Source organism: Genypterus blacodes, unplaced genomic scaffold, assembly GCF_046128005.1.
Source record: "Genypterus blacodes isolate CSIRO-AG114 ecotype Tasmania unplaced genomic scaffold, CSIRO-AGI_Gbla_v1 ptg000028l_1, whole genome shotgun sequence".
Taxonomy (NCBI): domain Eukaryota; kingdom Metazoa; phylum Chordata; class Actinopteri; order Ophidiiformes; family Ophidiidae; genus Genypterus; species Genypterus blacodes.
In genome coordinates, this window is record NW_027466841.1 from 2,883,427 (window position 1) to 2,906,096 (window position 22,670).

General features: G+C 44.0%; 2 protein-coding genes across 5 annotated transcripts in view; both read right to left on the bottom strand.

Annotated features, from left to right (window-relative positions):
• Nucleotides 1–1,348: 1,348 nt before the first annotated feature.
• Nucleotides 1,349–7,405, bottom strand: prkcsh (PRKCSH beta subunit of glucosidase II). Its single transcript, XM_076143942.1, has 18 exons — nucleotides 7,319–7,405; nucleotides 6,864–7,015; nucleotides 6,244–6,360; nucleotides 5,944–6,039; nucleotides 5,803–5,860; nucleotides 5,586–5,703; nucleotides 5,072–5,201; nucleotides 4,689–4,773; nucleotides 4,420–4,498; nucleotides 4,235–4,318; nucleotides 3,982–4,146; nucleotides 3,805–3,898; nucleotides 3,213–3,282; nucleotides 2,986–3,075; nucleotides 2,820–2,894; nucleotides 2,630–2,729; nucleotides 2,367–2,527; nucleotides 1,349–1,546 (listed from the first exon to the last, which is right to left on the bottom strand). The coding sequence occupies exons 2-17, from the start codon at nucleotides 6,967–6,969 to the stop codon at nucleotides 2,381–2,383; spliced, it is 1,614 nt and encodes a 537-aa protein (XP_076000057.1). The 5' UTR covers nucleotides 6,970–7,015; nucleotides 7,319–7,405; the 3' UTR covers nucleotides 1,349–1,546; nucleotides 2,367–2,380.
• A 1,334-nt stretch (nucleotides 7,406–8,739) lies between these two features.
• pde4a (phosphodiesterase 4A, cAMP-specific) overlaps nucleotides 8,740–22,670 on the bottom strand; it is a 35,490-nt gene continuing 21,559 nt past the window's right edge. For 3 of the 4 annotated variants that reach the window (XM_076143933.1, XM_076143935.1, XM_076143934.1), the window contains 13 exons: nucleotides 22,629–22,665; nucleotides 22,369–22,439; nucleotides 21,626–21,675; nucleotides 20,739–20,851; nucleotides 15,166–15,259; nucleotides 14,902–15,065; nucleotides 14,500–14,598; nucleotides 14,249–14,413; nucleotides 13,986–14,085; nucleotides 13,475–13,629; nucleotides 13,273–13,395; nucleotides 12,769–12,951; nucleotides 8,740–12,344 (listed from right to left, as the gene is read on the bottom strand). In XM_076143933.1, the coding sequence (XP_076000048.1) occupies nucleotides 11,832–12,344; nucleotides 12,769–12,951; nucleotides 13,273–13,395; nucleotides 13,475–13,629; nucleotides 13,986–14,085; nucleotides 14,249–14,413; nucleotides 14,500–14,598; nucleotides 14,902–15,065; nucleotides 15,166–15,259; nucleotides 20,739–20,851; nucleotides 21,626–21,675; nucleotides 22,369–22,439; nucleotides 22,629–22,665 (1,867 nt within the window). In that variant the 3' untranslated portion in view covers nucleotides 8,740–11,831. Of the gene's footprint in view, nucleotides 12,345–12,768; nucleotides 12,952–13,272; nucleotides 13,396–13,474; nucleotides 13,630–13,985; nucleotides 14,086–14,248; nucleotides 14,414–14,499; nucleotides 14,599–14,901; nucleotides 15,066–15,165; nucleotides 15,260–17,458; nucleotides 18,122–20,738; nucleotides 20,852–21,625; nucleotides 21,676–22,368; nucleotides 22,440–22,628; nucleotides 22,666–22,670 lie in introns of those variants that run through there. The other variant, XM_076143937.1, reaches the window with a different exon arrangement.

Below are 22,670 nucleotides of genomic sequence, written 5' to 3' on the forward strand. Positions count from 1 at the left end.
TTTGTGTATATTTATGGTTTATTTCATTATATTTGCAAGTTTAAAAGATTTTAAGTTTGCCAAAATTGTGGTTACACCATTTCGTTTCTTAAAAAGGGGGACAAATAGAAAAACAGCTTTAGAAGTACGATTTGGAAACGTTCTCCATAGTCAAAGAATGCACTGCTATATTTAACTAATTGAAGTGTATAAACATACATGCTCTGTGCTAGATGTTATGCCTTTAATGCCTGTGTTCTGTTTGTCTTGTTAAATGAAAATCTTTTAATTATTTAATCTAATCACAGTCTTGTTTTTTCAAACCACTCGGGGGACCCCTGAGACGAGGGACAGACTCTGTAGCGAGGCCGCGGCCCACGTGAGGGTCCGGCCACTAGCTAGGGACAAATGGGATGTCCCGAGTTTGATTATACGCTCGCAAGATGCTTTCCTGTCTGGGCTGATGGGTTGCTTTGGAAAAAAATAAAATAAAATCAAAGGTCAAAGCAAAGATTCTGTTTTCAGATATGGTGATAACATTGACATCTTCTAAATGCATTTCAATAAGACACGTGTGGAAACCCAGTCAGAGCTCCAGCAGGGTGTGACGGAGCTCAGACCAGCTGCAGGAAAGCGTGCTTGGGGGTCTTTAGAGTAGAAGAGGGGTGAGTGGTCCTTCTGTTTCTCAACCAACTGTATTTTGTGTCTATTTATTTAGAAGAGGGGACGCAGTAACTTAGTGATGTTTTTCTTACATTTTCCTGGAATGGTAGAACAAATCAAAGGTGAAAATGATCAAAAACTTGTTCTGCTGACACCAACGTCAGTGGAACAAATACAGAATCTCATACTTCCAAACATGACCAAATGAACAATGGCAAAATTTAACTAAGAAAAAAATGAACCTTTCAGTTTAGTCTAGGATATTTATTACTGGGATTTCAGCTGAAGACGCTTGAAGACTTTTTCATGGAATTGTTTAATTATTTGTACTTTACATGCCAGAAAAAATAAAATAAAAGATACAAATATGAGTGACATTTCTTTATTGACTTTCAGAACAATGTGATTAGCCACTATGATGAAATGATGTAACAACACATTAACCAGGTTCAGGACATCTTATAGTAACATGTGAAGATTAGAATCACCTTGCAATCAACACACTCATATGCAGTATGTCTTGAGTAATGCATAGAGAGCGATTATGTTTGATTAGAAACTACTTTGGTCTTACTATGGTTGCTCCAGAATGATAGAATGATCTATCATTCCAAAGAACTCTATACCTACTTTGGAAACCTCAGGTACAGCTTGAGAATGAATGAGCAATAACGGGCAGGTGGGAAGAGAAACTGAGGAGACAATAGTTTTGACATATTAAAAAAAAAAAGATCTTTATTTGCATATGGAATGACACTACAGTGACACAAATCACGTAAAATGACAAACAGGTAGCAGTGGAGGTTGCAAGTGCAGAGGATGCAACTAATCAATGGTGATTTTCCTCATTTGCGCGTCATTATCGGCTGCTCGTAGCGTGGCAACGTGGTCCCTCGTCGACAACCTGCCAGAGAGTGAAAACATACATGTTCCTGTTAATGACACGTTCTCTCAAGTCAGGACTTCCTCGTCGTGGAGGCGTTAAGTCCCGGTAGATTTCATTTCCAAAGACTAAGCATTTTCCAGTATGTGGAAACGGATGACGTAGACGTGCTTCTATTCTTATTTAAGCGCAGCAAAATTATGGGCAAGTGAAAAGAGTGTACTGTAAGTGTGTGCTGTGGATTTAGGCCCATGACGCGTCACGTTTTGGTGCCCCAAACCTAGTTGGCACCACGCTAACTCACCACAACCATCAGACCTAAATTCAACCACACAGCAATTATCATGGAGCTGAGCTGATTTTGATATCTTCTTCACAAGAATCCCACAGATCATCAAAACCAATCACTGACTAATAATAATAATAATAATGTATATGACAAAGAAATAAGTTGACCCTGGACACAATGATCAATTAACTTATCATTGATTGTATTTCATCATGAATGAAGCATTCTTAAGAAACTTGTAATGTTTCCAGAGCCAGATAACTTACCCTGCTCTTGCTGCTGTCTTGTTCTTCTAACACGGAGATGACATCACAAAAAGGACTTTCTTCACAATCAAACACTGATTTACAGCAACACATAATCTCTGACCGTCACGATGATTCACTTGCTTAAACCGGCACGATGGAGAGCAGATGAATCACAAATCGATTAAAGTCGAGGAATATTTAAACATACGGGCGGGCTGATCATTACGCAACGTGACCTGAGACGGCATTGCATCGTGATTTAGGATGCAGACACGACTGTTTGAACATAGTCAGAGCAACTTACACAATCCGGAGCGTCTAGAGCTCCTCGTGCTCGTGAGAAGGTGAGTCTAGGCTTGGCAGCTCCTGGCAGACAGCGGGGGTGGTGAATTCCATCAGGTATTCACAGCGGCTGGGCTCTGAGGTCGCCGTCACCACCGTCTCCTTTCCACAGGTTAATCTGACCTGAAAGGCAGAAAGCGTCAGACAGCCGTCGAGCCAATTCCCCCATGAGAGACACTGGAGGGAAGCGAGTTTGGGGAGGGGGAGTCCTGGCCCGAGACTTACTGTGGTGGATCTGTTGGGGCCCTGCCAGCATCCCGTCCCGTGTTCATACTTCATCATGGCGTAGACGTTACCCTCAGGACCGTCCCATTTGCCCCATGACCTGCAGGGAATAATGAAAGTGGGAGATGAGCCAGGCGAGACTGGAGGACTAACAGAGTGCAGCAGACAATAAGGTAGAAATCCCCCTCACCCAAGGTTGGTTTCTGAGCCGCCATACTTGGATTTCTGGGATACTCGGTTGAATGGACAGAGCCTGTAGATGTATCTGGAAGTGAAAGGAGGAGATTAATTCAAGTTAGGAACTCTATAACTAAATAATAAATAGTTTTCTCCCCCAAGTCACAGCGTGCACATACTCGCTCGTGGTTAATTCATAACACTGGCTGTAGAGGTAGGCAAACTCTGCAGCGGGCCCCAAGTCAAAGGAGATCTCCTTCTCAAGGTTCCTGTAAAGCAAAGCAAAAATGTGTTCAGGAGTTTCTTCAGGCAACCCGTGCTGTTCTGATCGAGGTATTACAGCGTTAGACAGCGGTCACGGTGACAAACACAGATTGTTTGCGGCTCGTCACGCCCAAGCGCCTACCCGATCTCATCGTCCACTTCCCGGAGACCTCGCTCAGCCTTGTCAAAATCACTCCTGGTTTTCTGAGCAGCTGGATAACAAACACATCTCATTAATGATAAGAACTCGTAAAAAAACTAAAACTGCATTTCCTGAAGAAAATGCGCTGTGAAGAAGAAGTTACAAGCTTGAGTGACAGATGAAGCTCAACCAGTTGAAGCTACTGTTTGTGTATAAACAATGGGTGCAGTCAGTTAAGCAAAGAGACAGAACCGAGTCAGTCTGAACACAGAAGATGCCGGAAAACCACATGTGGAACAACTGGTTGTATGTAAAGGAATGCAAGAGATTTTTCTCAGCTGAAAATGTGACATTGGGTGAGATGAGGAAGTAATCACAGTAATCACTGCCTGCACTCTAATAAATCACACACTCGTACGTTCACAAAACCTTTTATGAGTCACACTCTTCTCTTCCATTTGTTAGTTGTGTTGAGAGTCAAGAGGTCGGCACATTAATATTTAACTTGACGTGAGTGTGGTCACATCTGTGTTGTTACTTATGTTACACTGTGACTCACTGGGCGCCGGGCCACTCGCCTCATATGACTCACCATCTATGAGGCTCTGCGTTTCCTGGTCGTACGGTGGCATAGTCCCCTCGCCGTCATCCTCTTTCTTTTCCTTGGGCCGCACTGTAGGAGGGATCTGGATTTCAAAGACACATGGGGTGACTCACTACTACAAACCCAAGATTCGGTCCGTGACAGGCAGAAACTCGACCAGCTTGCCTTGTCGTCGTCGTCGTCTACGTCATCCTCCTCGTCCTCTTCCACGTCCTCCTCTTCTTCGTCCTCTGGGAGGTCATCTGCAGGGTATGGCTCCGAGTCACTGTCAGAGGCTGGATCGGTTGCTTCTTCCCGCAGACTCTCGGCTGGCACTGGGTCTGATTTAAACTAATGCAGAGCAAGTCACAACTTTAGAGGAGGGGATGCTTTCTTACAGTGGCGTTAAGCAAAAGGAGAAGTAAAGTACAACTATTACCTCCGATATGTATTTTTCTTTGATGTTATCCCAAACCGCCACAAAAGCGACTGCATCCACTTGGTCCAATCCGCCCAACAGTCCCTAAGCCGACCAAAGACAAAAACAATTAGAGCTGCACCAACTTCAGCAACACTGGTGCGTTCAAATCTGTATGTTTTAAAATGAACAATAGAAACATGTACCATAGCCTCCACTTCTGTAAGTGAACCATCAGAATCTGGGTCAAGCTCAGAATGGGACTGAAGCTCAGACGCAGAGACGCTGAGAAGCAAGAACACATCACATATTTAGTAACAATAACACAGTAACACACCACGTAGCTACAAACAGTCTACACAAGCTGGCGGCCGTATCTCACTAATCATGAGAGGTTTTCCCTGGTAAGCTTCAACGCTTTGCACATATCCATTAATTGTGCGCGCTGACGACAGTGACGAGCGGTGATACTCACAAGCCGTCGGCATCGTCGTCCAGCTCCAGAAACACCTCCGCCATTTTAACCTTGTCCTTCTCCATAAGTACAAGAGCTTTCTGATCTGAAAATGAAATCAATAAACAGAATAAGTGATCAGTGACAGACGGACAAATACAAATATTACACAAGGTTAAATAAAATGACATTGGAATAAAAGAAGCCTGAGGTAAACATTATGATTTAGTGCACAGTTAAGCTTCCTGAGCCCATTAGGCGCCTCTGTGACTAATACAAGCTTACAAGGACGTCAATTAAACAGCCATTTTGTCAGCCCAGTCACGTATCGTTTCATAGATTAGATGTATTGCGACTCTCTGAACACACTGCAGAGGCGCTGGATTGTCAGCAGTGTAATTTACCTTCCCAGGCCTTTAGGTGGCGTTCTTTAGCTTCTCTCTCTGGTTGCTCTGCGTTCTCCTTTGCAGTTCTCAGAGCCTCCACCATGTCCTCCAGACCTTTCTTACTGGTCTGAACTTCTGCCAGTTTGCTCTGTGGAGAAAGACGTCTTTATACATCAAATTGCCGTTTGTTTAAGGGGCTCCTTCCTTTGTGCTTGGTTCTAGATGATGGTGCTGTAAATTACTGACACACTGCTGCCTCCACTCTCAGATTCGATACTGCTTTTCCCTAACAAGCAACAAATTAACCCCTTTGTTTAAACATTTATTTACAAAATCTGACAGACTCATGCTTCACACCAAAGCAGAAATGACTTTTGCTTGTTGTACCAGTTTAACCTTCAAACCCAATAACCGCCTTCTACCTGACCGTAAGCATTTCCATCAATGAACATTTCCCCTTAGTTTCAGTTGAATGAACAAAGTGATAATGGAATTCTATCATCATCAGTTTGTGCAGAAATGTCATTCGCACCTTTTTCTCCTCGAGGCCTTTCTTGGCCTCATGGATGAGCGTTTGCCTAAGCAGGAAGCCCTCCTTAGCAATTTCTGCCATGATCTGCAGGCTTTCTCTCTCTTTGCGTCCCAACTCCCTGAAAATCACACAAGACAATGAAATATATACTGTAAGTGGGAAAACAGGAAACATTTACTGGAGACTGGAGACTTTTATGTGACCAAAATGTTCCTACCTGCAGGTGTTCTGACAGGCAGCACCACTGTTGTACTCGTCTGTCGTGTCACAGCAGTCTGTCCAGAAAACACACGTTAGAGGCCTGCACAGACGATGCAGACGAATGATTCTGTGCGGTATGAGAGACAAACATTCTTACCGCAGACGCCATCATTGATGCGGGAAGAAGGGATGAACCCGTGGCGGAAGCCTGCGTTGGTGCAGTGGAAGCTCCCATTGGGACAAGCAGCAGTTCCTGCATACACAGTCAATCAAACATCATTATATTACAGTTATCCTTCAATATCTAAAACAACTAGGTTATACTACCATGACTATAAAGAAACTAATGTTTACTGACAGCATGAACTATGACTGCTGCATTTACTTCCACCGTGACCAAATTGTGGAGCAGCTCAACGTGATTTCAAGCTTGTAATGAACTGAAACCGCAACCCACCTGGCTCATCGGAGCCGTCCCGGCAGTCACAGTAGTCATCGTTCACTCTGTCAAAGGGAATGGTGCGGGAGCCGTCCAGGCACGTAAACGGTTTTCCCTCTTCATAAAACGGCCGGTCTGAAAGGGATTCAACAGAGGAAATAAATCAGTGCCATGACGGATACGAAGCCTGACACTTCCAGAGAAGGCTGAAGACACAAGGGCTACAGCTACATTCACATTACAAGCTTTAATGATCACTATATTGTCTTGAAGGTCCACGTTCATGATCGTTAGTGACCTGTGATTGACACGAGCATGAACAAATCCCTGCAATAACAGGCCACATTCAACAAATAACCTCATGCACAAGAGCAACAAATAATGCAAATGGAACCACTGCTCAAGACGCATCATTAGCACAACCTACCACCCATCAAAGGTGCATACACAGAGAAACGTACCCCTCCCATCAGGTAGGAGGAACAGACACACCAGCCTTCATCCATATAAACCACTTATTCCCCTCACTGCTCATCTATCTCACCTTAATATGCAGGTCACAATGCATGAACAATAGATCAATAAGCCACCCCTGTATACACGTCCGTAATCAATAAGTATTATAGAGTGACGCTTACTTGACAGAGAAACACCGCGGGGGCGTTGGACTTCCACCGCTGAGGCCCCCAGGCTGAGCAGCAGCAGCAGCAGGAAGGGACGGGAGGCCATTGTGATGCTGCACATGCGCACTTGGGTCACACTTTAGCGCAACTGGCTACTGCAGGAGCGCCTGTCAAACACGACGATAACAAATGAAAAACACGTAGCGCTCACTGTCAAACACCGCGACTGAGTCGACCACGATGTTAAAACACAAAACCAGAAATTCGAAACAAGCGGTTACGTTTATAATACTTAGCTACAGCACAATGGTTACGTCTTAAAGCTAGCTAACGGATATTACAGAACAGTGAGCGAAGTTTACAAAGAACAAATTAACATTTGACAGAAACATGAAATGCATTTAAGTCAATAACCACAACACCAACACAATACCCCAAAATTGTGAGGAAGGTAAGATATATGTATGCACCTGTATTAATTTAGTCTTTTCAGGAAAGACGGCTAATAGTTGCCGGTCACAGGGGCCAAGTTCCGCAATGGTAAGGTGCACGCGCATGCCGCTGCCTTGTTGGCCTCTGATTGGACCGCGCGTTATTTCGCCCACTTGATTGGTGGAGAGCGGTGGTGACGTGTTAAGGCAGAGGATTGTGGGTAGAACGTAGGACGCAGCCATCTCATACCAAACCTGAAGCAGTAAACTGTCATTTTCAGATGTTTACAAACTAAACATTTATAATAATATTTTCGAACTTGTCAACATCTACTTCTTTGTTTGAATCTCCTTATAACATACTCAGATATTACATCACACAAGTTCCTGTAAATGAAATTGTGTAGTGTGAAATTGACCTAATCCACTTTTAAGTGTCCTAAATTGAGATGACCATCAACTTAATGTAGATGTGATGTCATTCAGTGATGCTAATATAGGCCGTATCATATGTTGCAGGAACATAAATGTGTCAGTCACATTGTGGGAGCTCACCTTCAATTCTAAAGACCATCAGCCGGTTCAAATGCCATCCTTGATTCTGATTCGGTTTAGGTTCACGTTAAGGTTTGGCAAAGGTTAGCTTCCTGGAATGTAGTTCAATACAGTGTCCACACAAGTAATGCAGAGCAAACGTCAGGTAAGATTTGCCTGATTTTGAGTCTTGAAACAGCTAGACATACAGTAAATATATTATCAGAGAAAATATTAGCAATCATGATACACAGAGACAGAGGGATGATAGTTGCCAAGAAACCATCAAACCAGTGCAGTACCTTACAAGGAAACTGGCAGCAAAGCAGCAAGGCATTTACTATAAAAATCTTACTTTATTTGTATTTTCAACACACTTTACAGTACTGAACAGTGAAATAAAAGAAAAATATACTGATATACTATAATATTGTTTTATATATATATAGATGTTTGCTTATTAAAGCATTTATTCACAAAATGACACCTCAGCTCTGTTAAGAGGAAAAACTCTCATAAAAATAATATAATAAAAAATAACTTGGACACATTTTACACATTACAGCAAGATCATTTACAAATATTACAATCATTTCATGGTGTTTTTTATCCACTTGTATAATCTTTCTAAGTTGTGAAAAGAAACATATGAACTAAAGCCCAGAGAATGATTCTCAGAGGGAGTCAGTATGTGACAATGTGACAGCAACCCTGATGGGAACCAGCGAGCTCGGCCACCACGGGACTGACGATTAGGCTGTCAAGTTAGTGATGATAATTACTAAGAAAAAGACATTGAGATCATACTTAAAATGGCTAAGGACACATTGATTTATTTTCTTTCACTGGGTCACATCTTCTGTGACTTAAACTGCTTACATTTGACCTTTGACACACACACTATTAATAGATAATGAGGTGTTTGCTGATTCTGTTTATAAAGAGGGGCGGGGTTAACATTGACAACAGCACATAGAGTGCTCGGGATCTGGTCTGATGGGAATAACTAGGTTAAGGCCAATGACCAAAACCTCTGACACAGAATGTACACTACCTGAAATTCACTGTCTGCCTCGACACTTCACAAAATAAAGTGCTGGTACAAATATATTTGATTTTTATGATAAATGTGGACAATTAAAAATGTGGCAGGTTTTTCACACAAGTGAATAAAAACAACTAGAGACTAAAAAGTTTAGAATGTGGCCTGCAGTTGGCTCAGTGGTTCACCTAACAACCTTAATTGGTTATTCGTCAATCATTAAGACTTGAATAAATGTATAATTTACAATCAGATATTACATTATATACAGGAGTGGTAATGCTTATAGCTATATCATCAATACGTGATTCATTTTCCAGACCATCCACCAGAATGATATAAAAATAAACTGTACATAAACTGTTCAAAGAAAACACTTGGGATATATCCCATAGTTTTCTTTTCATCATTTAAAAACAATGGCAGCAATCAATCAATTGAATAATTTCTTAATTAGAAACAATTGCTACAGTATTGTGTTTGTATGGCAATTAAATATTAATGTTTTTATAGCTTATGACATAACAAGAAGCCACAAAAACAAAGCAATATCCTTAAAGTAAAAAGGCCGATGCATATGGGAATCTTGTATTTAATTAACTGCAATAGTAATCCTGGATTCCCATTCCACCAGAGGAAAACCCTGTGTGGTGGCCCCGCAGTTCTGCTCCATCCAGTGACGGAGCAGGTCAATCACACAGGCTTGTGTTGCACCGAGCGGTGGCGTCTTCAGATAAGCTCAGTTACTGACCTGCAGAAACTGCCCCTTACCTTGTTAAAGAGCCAAACTCATGTTATTTTTACCCTGTGAAAAACACCTAAAACAAACGGCAACCTATTTAAGCTGTGCTGATCTGATCCTGAACGCCATTCAAACAAGACGTGGCCATGCCAGTGAGTGACGACAGACACGCACAAGTGTGACATCACTGTCACCCAACCCTCTCTCTGTCACCCACTTCCGTACTTGTGGCCACACAATCCAGCACGCAAACAAACACGGATACACACACGCATGCTGTCAAATCCATCACGTTGATAAGTCGGTGCGTGCTCAGTTTCAAACAAAGACAATATTCCCTCTCATTACCTTTGAAATCTTAATCTCCATTGCTTATTTCCTCCATATGCCTCCAGGTAGCTATAAAGTTAGTCACTGTACCCTCCTGGTTAAAAAATAAGACATTCTTTATGTTGGCCAGAGCAGCAACATAATGACTAATGGGCAACAAAGTTTTCCTTTCATCTATGCAACTGCTGGACACATTATGTATAGACACACTGATACTCACAGAAATAAGCATACAGACATGATATAAATATACTAGGATATCTATTATATATCATATAAATCTACATACTGGCAGGTATCTATCCTGTATCTGACATTAAGGCAAAAAAGCATCAAACATAACAAGGATGATTAGGGACTGCCAGACCTAATTTGGCCGAGTCGTGCTTCTTTCTCTTGACATTCTGCCTCCCTGATTTCTTTATTCTTCACACACCCGTGTTCCTTCCATCACTTCGCCCACTGACGTTTCTCATCCTTTGCTTTGGTGAGAATTGTTGTGTATGAGGAGACATAAACACAGTGCAAGTGGGTATGAGATGGTGCATGAGAGTTATTCTGAATTCCTTCAACATATTCAGCAACTGTGGTAAATAGAAAATAGGCAAAACTTATGCTTCAAAGCATCACATGGCTTATTCTCTGAATGTAAAAAAAAAGCATTCTAATAAGAAAAAACACAAGCCAAAGGAAGTCCATGGTGGCTGTGGTGGTGGTAGTGATTGCTCCACATCTAGGGTTCTGAGTTATTATATTACCAGAAGAGCAACAAAGGAAGACTTACAGCTTAAAACATATCACCACAGAAACTGTACGTGTGAGATACACACCACAATACCATGAACAGTAAAGATAGATCTTCAACAAGAGACAATCAAAAATGATGACAAAATCAGACACTCGTTGTCCCACAATGCATTGCTTCGTGACAGCTCCATTCAGGAAGCTGGTGTTTCAGAAAGGCACAGAGCCATCTTGCACCAGTAGCACTCCTCGTAAAGGGAAAAGGGGTACGGGACCCGGCGGCCCCAACATCGCAGCATCTTCTCTTCCTTCAAATCGGGCGCTCTCTCCTCTTCCAGCTCTGTGGCTATTCCGATTTTTCTTTCCGACAGAAATGGAAAAAAAAGTCACTCAGTGTTGTAGCTTTTCTGAGGAGAACAGTTTCTGTTGAGACTCTAACAAACATGAATTACTAATACTGACTGACACTTGTTAATACTCCATTAAGAGATGGCTTTTTCCAAAGAGATTCATTACGTATCCACGTCCCTCACAGAAATGCACACATACAAAGACACGGTCAAGTGTGTAGAGTGTTTCTTTCTGTAGTGTAGTAGATAAAGAGATTTATCCTCCTTAATCTTACCAATGTATATATATTTATATATGTATAGGTGTGTGTATGTGTGTATGTGTATGTGTGTACATGTGTATGTGTATGTGTATGTGTATGTGTGTAGGAAAGGAGTGAGTACATACGGATTGCATGAACACAAGTGCAAGTTGATGCATGGGTGTACCTGCATTGCATTAATGTACTCTAAATGATTCACCTCTACTCCTTGTGCGCTTGTGTGTATTTGTGTGTTACTTGATGTGTGTTTATGTGTGTGCATGTCATTCCCAGAGTGCTACGTTGTCCTCAGCTGCTCATTGTTAATGCTCTCCTAAATTCCTTCATATCTTAAGTTCCTTGTGAAATTAGCAGAAGGACTTGTCACCACTCCAAATCTACAGTTGCTGTGTGATTAATTTCTCTTTAAGCAATTTTCATTTATTCCCTTTTTGAAAAATATATTTAAAGGTCTGTATTTTCATTGCAGTCTTGTTTGTTCTTGGTTTGGCCATTGAAAGGATGAACAACATGTGTGCAAGTGAGAAGTGAGATACAGTAGCAGAGCTCATGTATCATCAGCTTGTGAAGAAGAATCTTCCTCTTCTTCTACAGGACTTGTGTCAAAAAGTCTCCCCTTCTCAGATCGCGCTCCCAACTGAGCCTTTAGCTCCTCCTCTTGCTCCTCCTCCATCGCTTCCTCCTCCATCGCCATCTCGTCTTCCTCTTCTATTATGTCCTCATTTTCATCTTCAGCCATTATTTGTTCCTCTTCCTCCTTTTTACCATCCTCCTCCCCTTGATTGCAGTCCTGTGCGACGTGGTTTGGAGTGGGCTTGTCACCCTCTTCTCCATCTCTCTGCGAGCTGTCTTCCAGGGTGAGCTCAAACTGAAACTTGTCAATGCAGGCATTCAAATCCTTGTCCTGGCTCACAGGAGGCGGTGAGGGGCTCTGTGGGATAGTGCTCTGATACCAGTCCCTGTTGTCCTCCAGAGTATCCAGGATGTCCTGTGCGTCAGGATGCACGAGGTCCCCCCAGGTCTCCCACAAAGGGTGGACAATGTAGTCAATAAAGCCCACCTACAGACAGACAGAGAGGGAATGGCTGATGGACACATTATATAAGCACAGTTTCATTGCTCAGAAATTAATAGATAAAAATGTAGGTTGGCTGTTGTCATCAAAGCTGACAGATCAGTTTCTCCACTCTAGTTAGCACCTCACCCACAATATAATCACTTATATAATTGTGAGAAAAATGATATCCAACAGGAGACAAAAGCTTAGCAAATGTGTGTGTATCTGGGGATCCTTGATATGACTAATCTCAGGGAATCCATGAAAATATGTTTGTTTGTCTGTGCATAGACAATAAAGTCCATCCATCTCCCTGCTAAAGTGCCTCCATCTCATTAAAGGTATAGTGCTGAGTGTGTGTGTGTGTGTGTGTGTGTGTGTGTGTGTGTGTGTGTGTGTTTGTCTGTTCTGTGTGTTGATGGTTCACCTGACTCTTTTCCACAGATGCAGTGTGTTTATCACACATGGGGCTGATTTCCATCCCTCGTTCTCTCTCTTTGTCTCCCTGCCTGAAGAACTCCTGCATGATTCTCTCTGTCCATTGTCGGTACACAGCCAGAGGCTTGGTAGGATTGCTTAAGTCAGCACAGTGCACCATGTTCCTTAATACCTGTGCAAACACACATTTCATTCTTTACAAAAATTAGACATAAACAGGGTTCATCTGAGTTTGATCAAAGGTCTCTCTTGTCTCTCTCACAAGAACTCAAATGACTGCACTCTGGCTGTATCATCACATCTCACAACTGCTTTGTAGTCGGCACAGACAACATGAGTATCTGACATCAGTATCCCCCAAGAAATCCAATACATTACATGTACAAGTGTTGATAATTATAATACTTCTTTCCTCATATGTGGACATTAAAGCCTAAACTGTAACTTGAGGTACTAAACTTACTACCTGTGCTATGTTACAAAAGCAACCTACCTGTATCCTGTCAGTGTAGTGGTCAAGCAGCAGCACTCCAGAACTTGTCACTTTCTTGGTTTCCACCATAGTCTTCAGGTCTGCCAGCAAACTCATATGTTTTGACATATCTGTAGCCAAAACCTGCGAAGGCAATTGGAAATTAATTCTGTCACTGGTACAAAGAAAAGGAGGAAGTGTCCGTTGACTGGCGAGCACTCACCATATCAATAACAAGCTTCCTCAGGCTCTGTCTCTGCCTCTTGCTGAGGTTCTGGAAGATGTCACAGTTCTCCTCATGGAGCAGCTTGAAGCCCACAGCCAGGTGGTGGTTCTCCAACACGGACTCGTCGTTATACATCAGCGCTAGCTCTGAGTCTAGGAGAAGCACCAATCAACACATGTTAAGTACAAACACAGCATCGTCGTCATCAGCAGCAGCAGCAGCATGGCGATGCTTCCATCAGAGCCAGATAAGTGGCACTTCTGCAGTCGGTGGAGAAGGAAAACTTTACTTTTCCACATTTTTCAGCACTTCAGGCAGGTTTTTTCAGCATTTCCATATATTCCATGGGTTTTTTGATAGTTGCAGTTTAAAATGCTTCCTATTTTAAAGGTTTTTCAGCCATTCCCTAAATACATGAAAATCTCAATAAACATTTTTCAAGCTTTCACACTTGCAATCACAGCGCATTTTCTTCAAGAAATGCATTTCTAGTTCGGTATAGACTCACTGGTGTTGATGAGGAATTGGTTGGACACTCCTGGATGGTCCACATCATGGATGGCAGCAGCAAATAAAGCAGCTAGTATCTCTAGATCAGTGAACACAGCCTGTCAGACAGGGATGACGGAGAAAGAGAGGAAAGAAATCCATTTAAGTCATATGGTGAGGTTTGTGCCTGTGGTTATTAGCAGGTCATTTGGCAATTGTGGCCATCTTGAACTGTTTTTGCACTCAGTCTTTCTCCTCAGTATCCAACAAAGAAGAACTTACATCTAGAGCCGGCGAGGATAGAAGTACATGAGTGGACTGTGTGACATCTGCAGCGTGGAGGCTGTTGTGGTAGGCCACGTTGGCGTGATAGTGGTCCTCCAGGGTCATCACATAGGTGACAAATGAATCCATGGGGATCCGAAACGTCTTCAGTAAATCCCTTTCCTGCAGCAGAGACGGTCAGGTTATGGCAGCAAATGCCTCTGCAACGACTAAACACGACCGTAAAAACCCAGTTAACTTTCTCTTACCTGGAAGATGGCAAACATTATGCAGCTGAGGGGTCTGTTATTGGAGAACTCCGCCACACGAAAGATATTAAGGCCCCACTTATTCAAGTCGTTCAGCTCCTAAAGGCACAAGAATAAACATCAACTAAGAGTTTGTTCCCTACCTTATCGCCAAGCATATAGGATGCATGGTTTTAGATTAGATTACTTTAGATTAGAAGTAGATTATGTGAAACTTTAAGGAACCATGCAGGTAAATCTGACAAAATATTCACTAAAGACAGGGGTTTAGTGGAGAGATCTCTTGTGGCCTATATTGTTAATTTAGTCTTGGATTACAATTATGACCGTGAACTTCAGTTATTTTATCACATGTATGTATTGGGTTTGTTGTATAGGACGGCTGCTGGTCCATTCTGTTACCCTGTCTAATGCATCCTCGTGCTCGGTCTTCACGCCGAAACGAGGCATGGTGGAGTTGGAAAGGCTGGAACTGTGCGTGAGCTTCTTCACCCCGCTGATGTGACACATGGGCTTCTCCCTTTCCCTCAGGGTGGGGGACGGGATCTCCACCTCGTTCTGCTTATCTGTGTGTGTGTGTTGGAGGATACAACAGGACATGGTCAACCAACGGAGACGACCTGGGCCAAAGTAGTCGTCAAAGAATTAACTGCAGATGTGCTTTACCTAAGAAGGTAGTGGAGATGTATTCTGACACCTGGTTCCCTGAGCGACTCATCTCTGACAAATGGGACAGCTCCCTGTTCAACATCCTCTTGAACTGATGGGAATACAGACAGAAACAGAACGTGAATGACGTTAATTATAGATACAAAATAGAAGCAGGCGGCTGGTATGACGTCCTACTGACATAATTCTTATATTCTGGTATTCAGGTGTTCAGCAAGCGTCAATGACAAAGTTTTATAGCCTTTACACTTGAACAGAAAGCCTAAATAAAGGGACATGCAGCTTGGTAACCTACATAATGACACTGCATTTTAGACTCCACTTGTACTGATACATAACAATAAAATATTCCAGTGAGTCAAACATGACAAAATAAATTCTCACTCACCCTCATTTTGCCTTCATTGACAAAGAAAGTGAGGAAATCCTTTGTGAATCATGCCTGTTCTCTTCCTTAGATGAGAACATACTGTGCATCAACCCAAACTGACTGACTGTTAAATAAGGACTAACACAGATCCAGTTTGGTATGTTTACATGCTCTTCTCTACACGACTACTGTCACACATTATGAAATGCTCATGATCTGCAGGCCCTGGAATGCAGACATTATTGTCGACGTATCTGCATTCTTCCTCTGCTAGTGTATGATTTTATATGCAGGTGGAGTTTAGGGATGACAACATTTTCTGTTTGATAATTCCCAGACAGACAAGTCACGTGAAGGCGCAGCGCCATCCGTATGAGACCCCTCAGTCTGTGTCCTACTGACTGATCCTTCACACATAATAATCTCCATGGCAACCAAAGTGGTTGCCTTGGCAACTGCCTCCTCACAGTCAGCCCTTCAGCTTGACGTGAGAGCAGCGGCTGCTCGGGTGACAATCCAAGAGAGTAGGCAGGTGTCTCTGACCTTTACCAAGGTCAACCCTCCCTTCCTCTGCTCGTCTTCCTCTCCACCTCTCTCGCTTGCTTGTATCTACTCCTCCCTCCCTCTTGAGGTAAACAACACTCCTCAATGTTACACTCTAGCTCCGAAAACCCTCTTCACACAGGTGCTGCTCCACTTTATTTCTGTTTCACCTCCCTCCCTGTCTGGTGCTCGTCACTCTGGTCGGCTTGATAAGCAGACAGTGCAGCTAGTCTGACCACAAACCATCACAGCAATCGGGCAGAATCAGTTATCCACAAAAGCAGGAAAGCTAATCTGTCTCAATGGTTTGCTTAGGTAGCAAGCTTAGCTCCGAACCTCCTTATTTCTCTCTCTCTCTCTCTCTCTCTCTCTCTCTCTCTCTCTCTCTCTCTCTCTCCCCTTGACTCTCTTTTTCGCTCTCTCACTCTTTCTTTCTCTAATGCTGTAACGCTGAGTCATAGCTGCCAACCAACACTACCACCGTGCCAGTCTCAGTGGCAGGACAAACACTGTTCCTCTGACACAGACTAAAGAAACAAACATGTGTATGCATATGTGGAACACCAACAGGGAATTATCTTTCCATGCTGCATGATCACGTATTACACACACACACACACACACACACACACACACACACACACACACACACACACACACTCGCTCCTCTGCTGGGTGCACACTGCAATAAAATACACACCAAAACAACAGAAAAGCCAAACTGTGCTTAGCAGAAGTTGGAAACCTGTGATGTGACTTAAACTCTAAGGCAGGATGTCCTAGTCTGTACTGAGACAGAGAGCAGCTCCCTTCACTGACAACACACTCTGCATTGAGGCCAGCCTGAGGGTGGCAGAGACGGATGACAGAAGGATGTGGAACGCAGGTGTGGAGGACGGACGTGGACATTACGTGACACTGCAGGAAAGACAACTGGATGACTTGCTGCCTGAGCTCATTTTTAGATTAAGAGGAAGTATAGAGATGTTATGAATAGGACGGATAGCTGTGTTTGTATAAACATGAGCTTGATCATTTAATATTAATAAACTCTGTGTCTCTGTCACATTCTTCTGTGAATTCAGGTATAAATTATGTAAAGGAGCAGAAACAGTACAGGAGAATATAAACACTCTGCCTGACATCTTCTCACAAAGACAAACTCCTGTACCACATGAATCACTTTGGAACATTTAAACTGCCACAAAAAATCTATCATTTGTCAGTAGCTTCATTTCTTTCTGAAACTATAATGTAGTTAATGTAGTTAGCAAACAGATGTATTGCACGGATGTAGCAGCTGAAGAGACCAAAACACCGTTCCAAGATGGCAGCCACCAGGCCTTGTTTGCCTTTTCCGAGCTCTCTCAGCCCTACCTGGTCCCACCAGCCGATGAGCCAGGGCCTGGAGCAGGTCTCACAGAACAGGTCCACTAAAGGGGTCCTGCGCTCCGCCGCCGTCCCACCCCCGTCCAGAACCCCTCCAGCGGCCGCACCGAGGTCCAGCTCTGCCCCTGCCCTCCCCTGCAGGGGGCTGTAGCTGGAGGAGCGGGACAGCCGGTAGCCCCCCGGTACAGGTGAGGGGCAGGGCGATGGCGCCGGGTCAATGGCCTCCACCACTCCCATGTTGCGGATGACTGGGGGTTTGGGCCGGTGGCACTGGCAGGAGGCGTGGTAGTGGAGCGGGGTGGAGGCGCTGCGGGTGCCCCAGTGGCATGAGGGCGTCGTCAGGGTGTGTGGAGAGAGGCCACAGCTAGCCAAGCCCGGACACTCCAGAGTGACAGCTGCCCCAAGAAGGGGAGAAGGAAGAGGGGAGGGGGGGTGAGGGTAGGGGCCGCTGGTGCCAACTGTTCCTCCCTACATGCAGCTCTCCAAAACAGGCCACCAAGTCAGTCCAGAGTCGGGCTCCAGCCTCAGTCCGAGCCGAAGATGAGGGTCCTCCTGACGGGCAGACCAGGAGCCCCCTGGATCCGGCTGCTGTGGAGACTACATGTCATCCCATTTGCTGAGCAGACTGACCCAAATCCACAGCCACCGCAGGGTAGAGGCAGACGAGAGTCAAAAGAGGGAAGATGGAGGGAAACGGAGAAGGAGAGGGGGAGCAAGGGACTGTCTGAAGGGCACAGAGAGGAGCTGATGGAGGAGATGAGAGTGAGAGAGACGTAAACAGAAAAATGTAAGAAGAGCGAAGGGAGCTAATGTGCTTGACAGCCGGCAAATAAATATGAAACAATACAGGTGAGAGGAAGGAGAGAGAGATGATGAAGATGATGATGGTGGTGATGATGATGATGATAATGGCAGGACTGAAAGATGACCGTGGTTTCAAGTGATGGAGGGGGGCGATGACAACAGCGGACACATCAGGAGAGAGAAAAACAAAATGACAATACCAGGAGAGAACGAGAGAGAGAGCGAGACAGAAAGAGAGAGAGAGCAACAGAGGGACGCAGGTAGGCCTGTAACAGGCGGTCAGGCTGAAGAATCACACCAGAGCTGTGGTCTGGAAAAACAGGCTCTCTCTCTCTCTCTCCCTGCATCGGCTACCCCTCCCCCACAGCACGGATCCAGAGGCCCGGCCCAGTCCTACCGGTGCATCAGCCCCCGTCTGCACTGTCTCACACCGATCCCGGCAACACACAGTTCACTTCCACTGTCCAGTCAGCCTCCCTCCTGATTGCCTCATAGCCCAGATCCCCCGCTGCAAGTCCATGGCTCAGCTGTCCAGAATGCCAGAGGTATAATCCTGCCGCTTTACGCCGCCTCTCCTCCTCCAGTGCACTGCCTCTTGCGCCGTTTCCCTGGATGCTGTAGACAGCCCTCGCAAGCTAATCAGGCAGTGTGTGGCTGCAGGCGCGTGCATGCATGTGTGTGTCTGTGCTTGCCTTTTCTCACAGCAGCCAGTGCGCATGTGCAGCAGACAGCATGTACGTCTGTCGAAAATATGTGTGTGAGTGAGGGTGTGAGTAAGAGTGAGAGACTGAGTGGGAAGATTCATGTGTATACCTCCATGTTGGCAAAGTGTGGAGGATCTGTGTAGCTTAGTCGCGGCTGCTAAAAGGCTGAAACATATTCACAGGGACTTTGAAGACCCCATGGGACCTTCTCTCCACGCAGTGTTGGTGCACTCACATGAATGCACTCATACGCACACGCACACGCGCGCACGGGCACACACACGCACGCACGCACGCACGCACGCACGCACGCACGCACCACGCACGCACGCACTAATGTCATTTGCGCACTCTCCTGTTGAAACTCCTCAGGCTGTATCATTATAAAAACACTGCACATACGTATGTTGGTCATAAGAAGATAGAGAGATGCAACACAGGAAGAATGTCTAGAATAAAACAGACAAGGTGCAGAATTTGGCTCTGTCACTTTAAGGCAGAGCTCTGTTAAAGGAGCATTACGTCTATTTTCATTGGTTGTTGCCCAAACCACATGGCTTGTGGTCAGAGCAGGAAGCCAATGACTGAAAGGGAAGGGCAGACCCTGCTGCTGTTCGATAGCAACCAAGGTTACAGGAGAGACGGCAGCATCAGGACCCCACCCCCCCTCCCTCTCATGTCCTCCCCACCCACAGACTGTCACCCTCCCTCCTCTTCTCCTTGCTCTCCTCTCTGTCTCTCTGTCTCTCTGTCCCTTTGCCCCCACAAATACAAAAGCATGCCTGCTTAAGAAGCCTGCCCATGTACACACACACACGCAGCCAATTTCAAACACACCCGCTAATCCAAAATTCAACACAGCTTGACTGCAGCAGCTGAAAATAATGAGCATCAATGTAATGAAATTCAGCTAAATAGAAAAATTCAAATAAACATAATTAAGATGGTTTACCACATGTGTGGCACAACCCAGACACATTTCTAATCAATTCATTTCAGACAGTGGAATCACCAACAAAAAGTAGAAAGAAGAGATATATATATATATAATAATAACAATAATAATAGTGCAGGAGCTTAATGCTTATAAATTAAGAAATTAATTAGCTCCTAAATCAGTGCCTGTAAATTATAATGTGTAGGATGAGAGCAGCCAAACATTAAAGCAACAGTGACATCATCATGTAGTAATAATGATTTCAGAGGATGAGCTCAGTATGATGCAGCACTTTACATGAAAAATAATAACTAATGTGAAAAGAATAAAGGAGTAAGGATTATAGTTTTGTTAGCATTTAGCCAATATAGAGATATATATTTATAAATGTATGTTTTGAAGTACATTACACCGATCTATTATGTGTATAGTCTCAACTGATTAACATGTTTAGTCTTGCTTTGGTCCCTTAGTAGTTGGATTCTGTGATATTTTCCTGTAAGTGTTTTCATGAATGTTAAAGTAAAGTTTTTACAATGCAACTATTACTGCTTAGTTTTTGTTTACTTCAAATAAATCAACCCTTGTGCCTCTTCACCAAGTTAGTGGAGATGATGACATGATAAGTTAGACATAGTGATGTACTGGTACATCCTGATACATCTTAATGTCATTATGCAATTAAATGTTCATTTGAACCACACAATGAGCCGTTTGTTCAATAAGGAGCTTTGAACCAGATTAAGTTATGATGTAAACGCTGGGGAAGAAGTACATGCAAAAGTATATGTGAGAGCAAAGAATGCAATGGACAGGTGTGCACCTTGTTGGAGGCCATCTCGCTGACGGAGCGGTGGGTCTGGATGGTCTCCAGCTGGTCCAGACACCAGTCCAGCTCCTCCAGAGTCTCCCGAGCCATCTGCTGGTAGGTCTCCTCTGGGGAGCACAAACAAACGGCAACATGAGCGCAGACAGAGCACAAACACAGGCCTGCAGAGCTGGGATGGCCTTGGAGAAAATTCTGCATTCAGAGGCGCTGTGCTGCAGCTCATTAAACGGACACTAAGAGGTGCTAACGCTGTAAGAATGGCTCCCAGATCCACCTACCTCTGCTAAAAATGTTTCAATGTTTTATGTTGTAATTATGAAAACCCTCCAAAGTCATAGATATTGCAGCAAACATCAAATAGAGTAAATTTTTCCTTCAATGTAACAACAATATCAAAATGCATCTGTATACTGTTTAAAAGGAAAATAAGTGATTTTTTTTGTTAAGAAAAATAGAAAAGAAATGGAAATCATTACAGAAGCAGATTTTGAATAGAATAATATCTTCTAACAATATATTTATCATGTATCTAGTCTTTCTTCTCATTTTTGGAATTTTTGCTTTGTTTCAGATGGATTGTTGTTTCACCAAAAATGTGTTGAAAACATGTTTTTAAAGACTCAACATTACTACAGTCAATCACAATCAAGTGGATTCAAGTGTAAAATACTATATGAGTCTTAATATTCATGCACATCAAAGCAAACGACTCCTGTAATATCAGCAAGTTCCTCATGTTCAAAAAGTTGTGCAATAATTTGACCTAATGCCTGATGGTGCATTCAAGGACTGTAGGAGCCTGATGCGCCCTTACAGCTGCGTGAGGGGGAAATCTGCACTCTTCCCTTAGCTGTCAACAACACACAACGTCAACAACATACCCGAGAGTGTAGCTTGGGGAACAGTGGGTTGGCTTGTCACTGGTGACCTCCTGTGGACAAATACATAATTACATCAGAGGGAGAACCACACGCTGCTGGCCCCTGCTGGAGGTAACACGTGTGCAGCATTACAGGATGCAAAGAAAAGGCTCGGTTCACTCGGTACATCTTAAATGTTTTCATTAATTCATTTGCAGATGCTGTGGTTCTATTTGAAACTTCACAAAATGTAAAAACATAAACAATGAAGTATTGTTTTGAATTCTCTTCCTTCAGTGTAATAAAGTCAGCGCTCTGCTCTCCCTCATACAGCCTTTGTGGCTTGATTCTTGTGTACTGAGGGAGGCACAACACTGCATAATTATAGATGCTGGTAATTCTATGGTGCACCGCTTTATATATCATATTGATGCAGAGCTAAAAATCCAATTCATGCCTCTCCAGTCTCCTGGATTTCAAAGGAGAATAATTTTAGCATTATTGACCAACGTCTGAGCCAGAGTCAGGGACATGCATCAGACGCATGGCACAGTCTTAGTCGGAGAGTTGGAGCGATGCCAAACAAAGCAACTGGTATTTTCCTTAAGTATGGTCCAGGAATGGTACTCTGGTTAATAATGATAAACGAAATTCCCCGTGTGAGCAGAGGACAAGGAGACATTAGCGAAGACACACTGCAGACTAAGCAGGCAGTCGTGACCACAGTGAATGGGGAGCAGGGTGTTTGACAGCGTGATACTGACTTGTTAGTGGGTGTTGTGACATTGGCGAGGATGGTGAAGTTGCTTCTTACAGTTCGTAGGCTGGCCAACACCTGGGGGATGGATGGGCCGCGTAGGCGGGAAAGACGGAAAAAGGAGGGAGGGAAGGAGGGAAGGAGAGAGGGAGGGAGGGGGGGAGGGTGGGAGGGAGGGAGGGAGCAAGGGGACAAGTTCACTGCACTGTTTCACCACCTTGTATAGTCATTTACAGGGATTCAAACGTGTCAGGTAAGGTGGCGTACCTGAGCAAAAGGGGTGACGATCATGTCCTCGGCGTGCCTGCG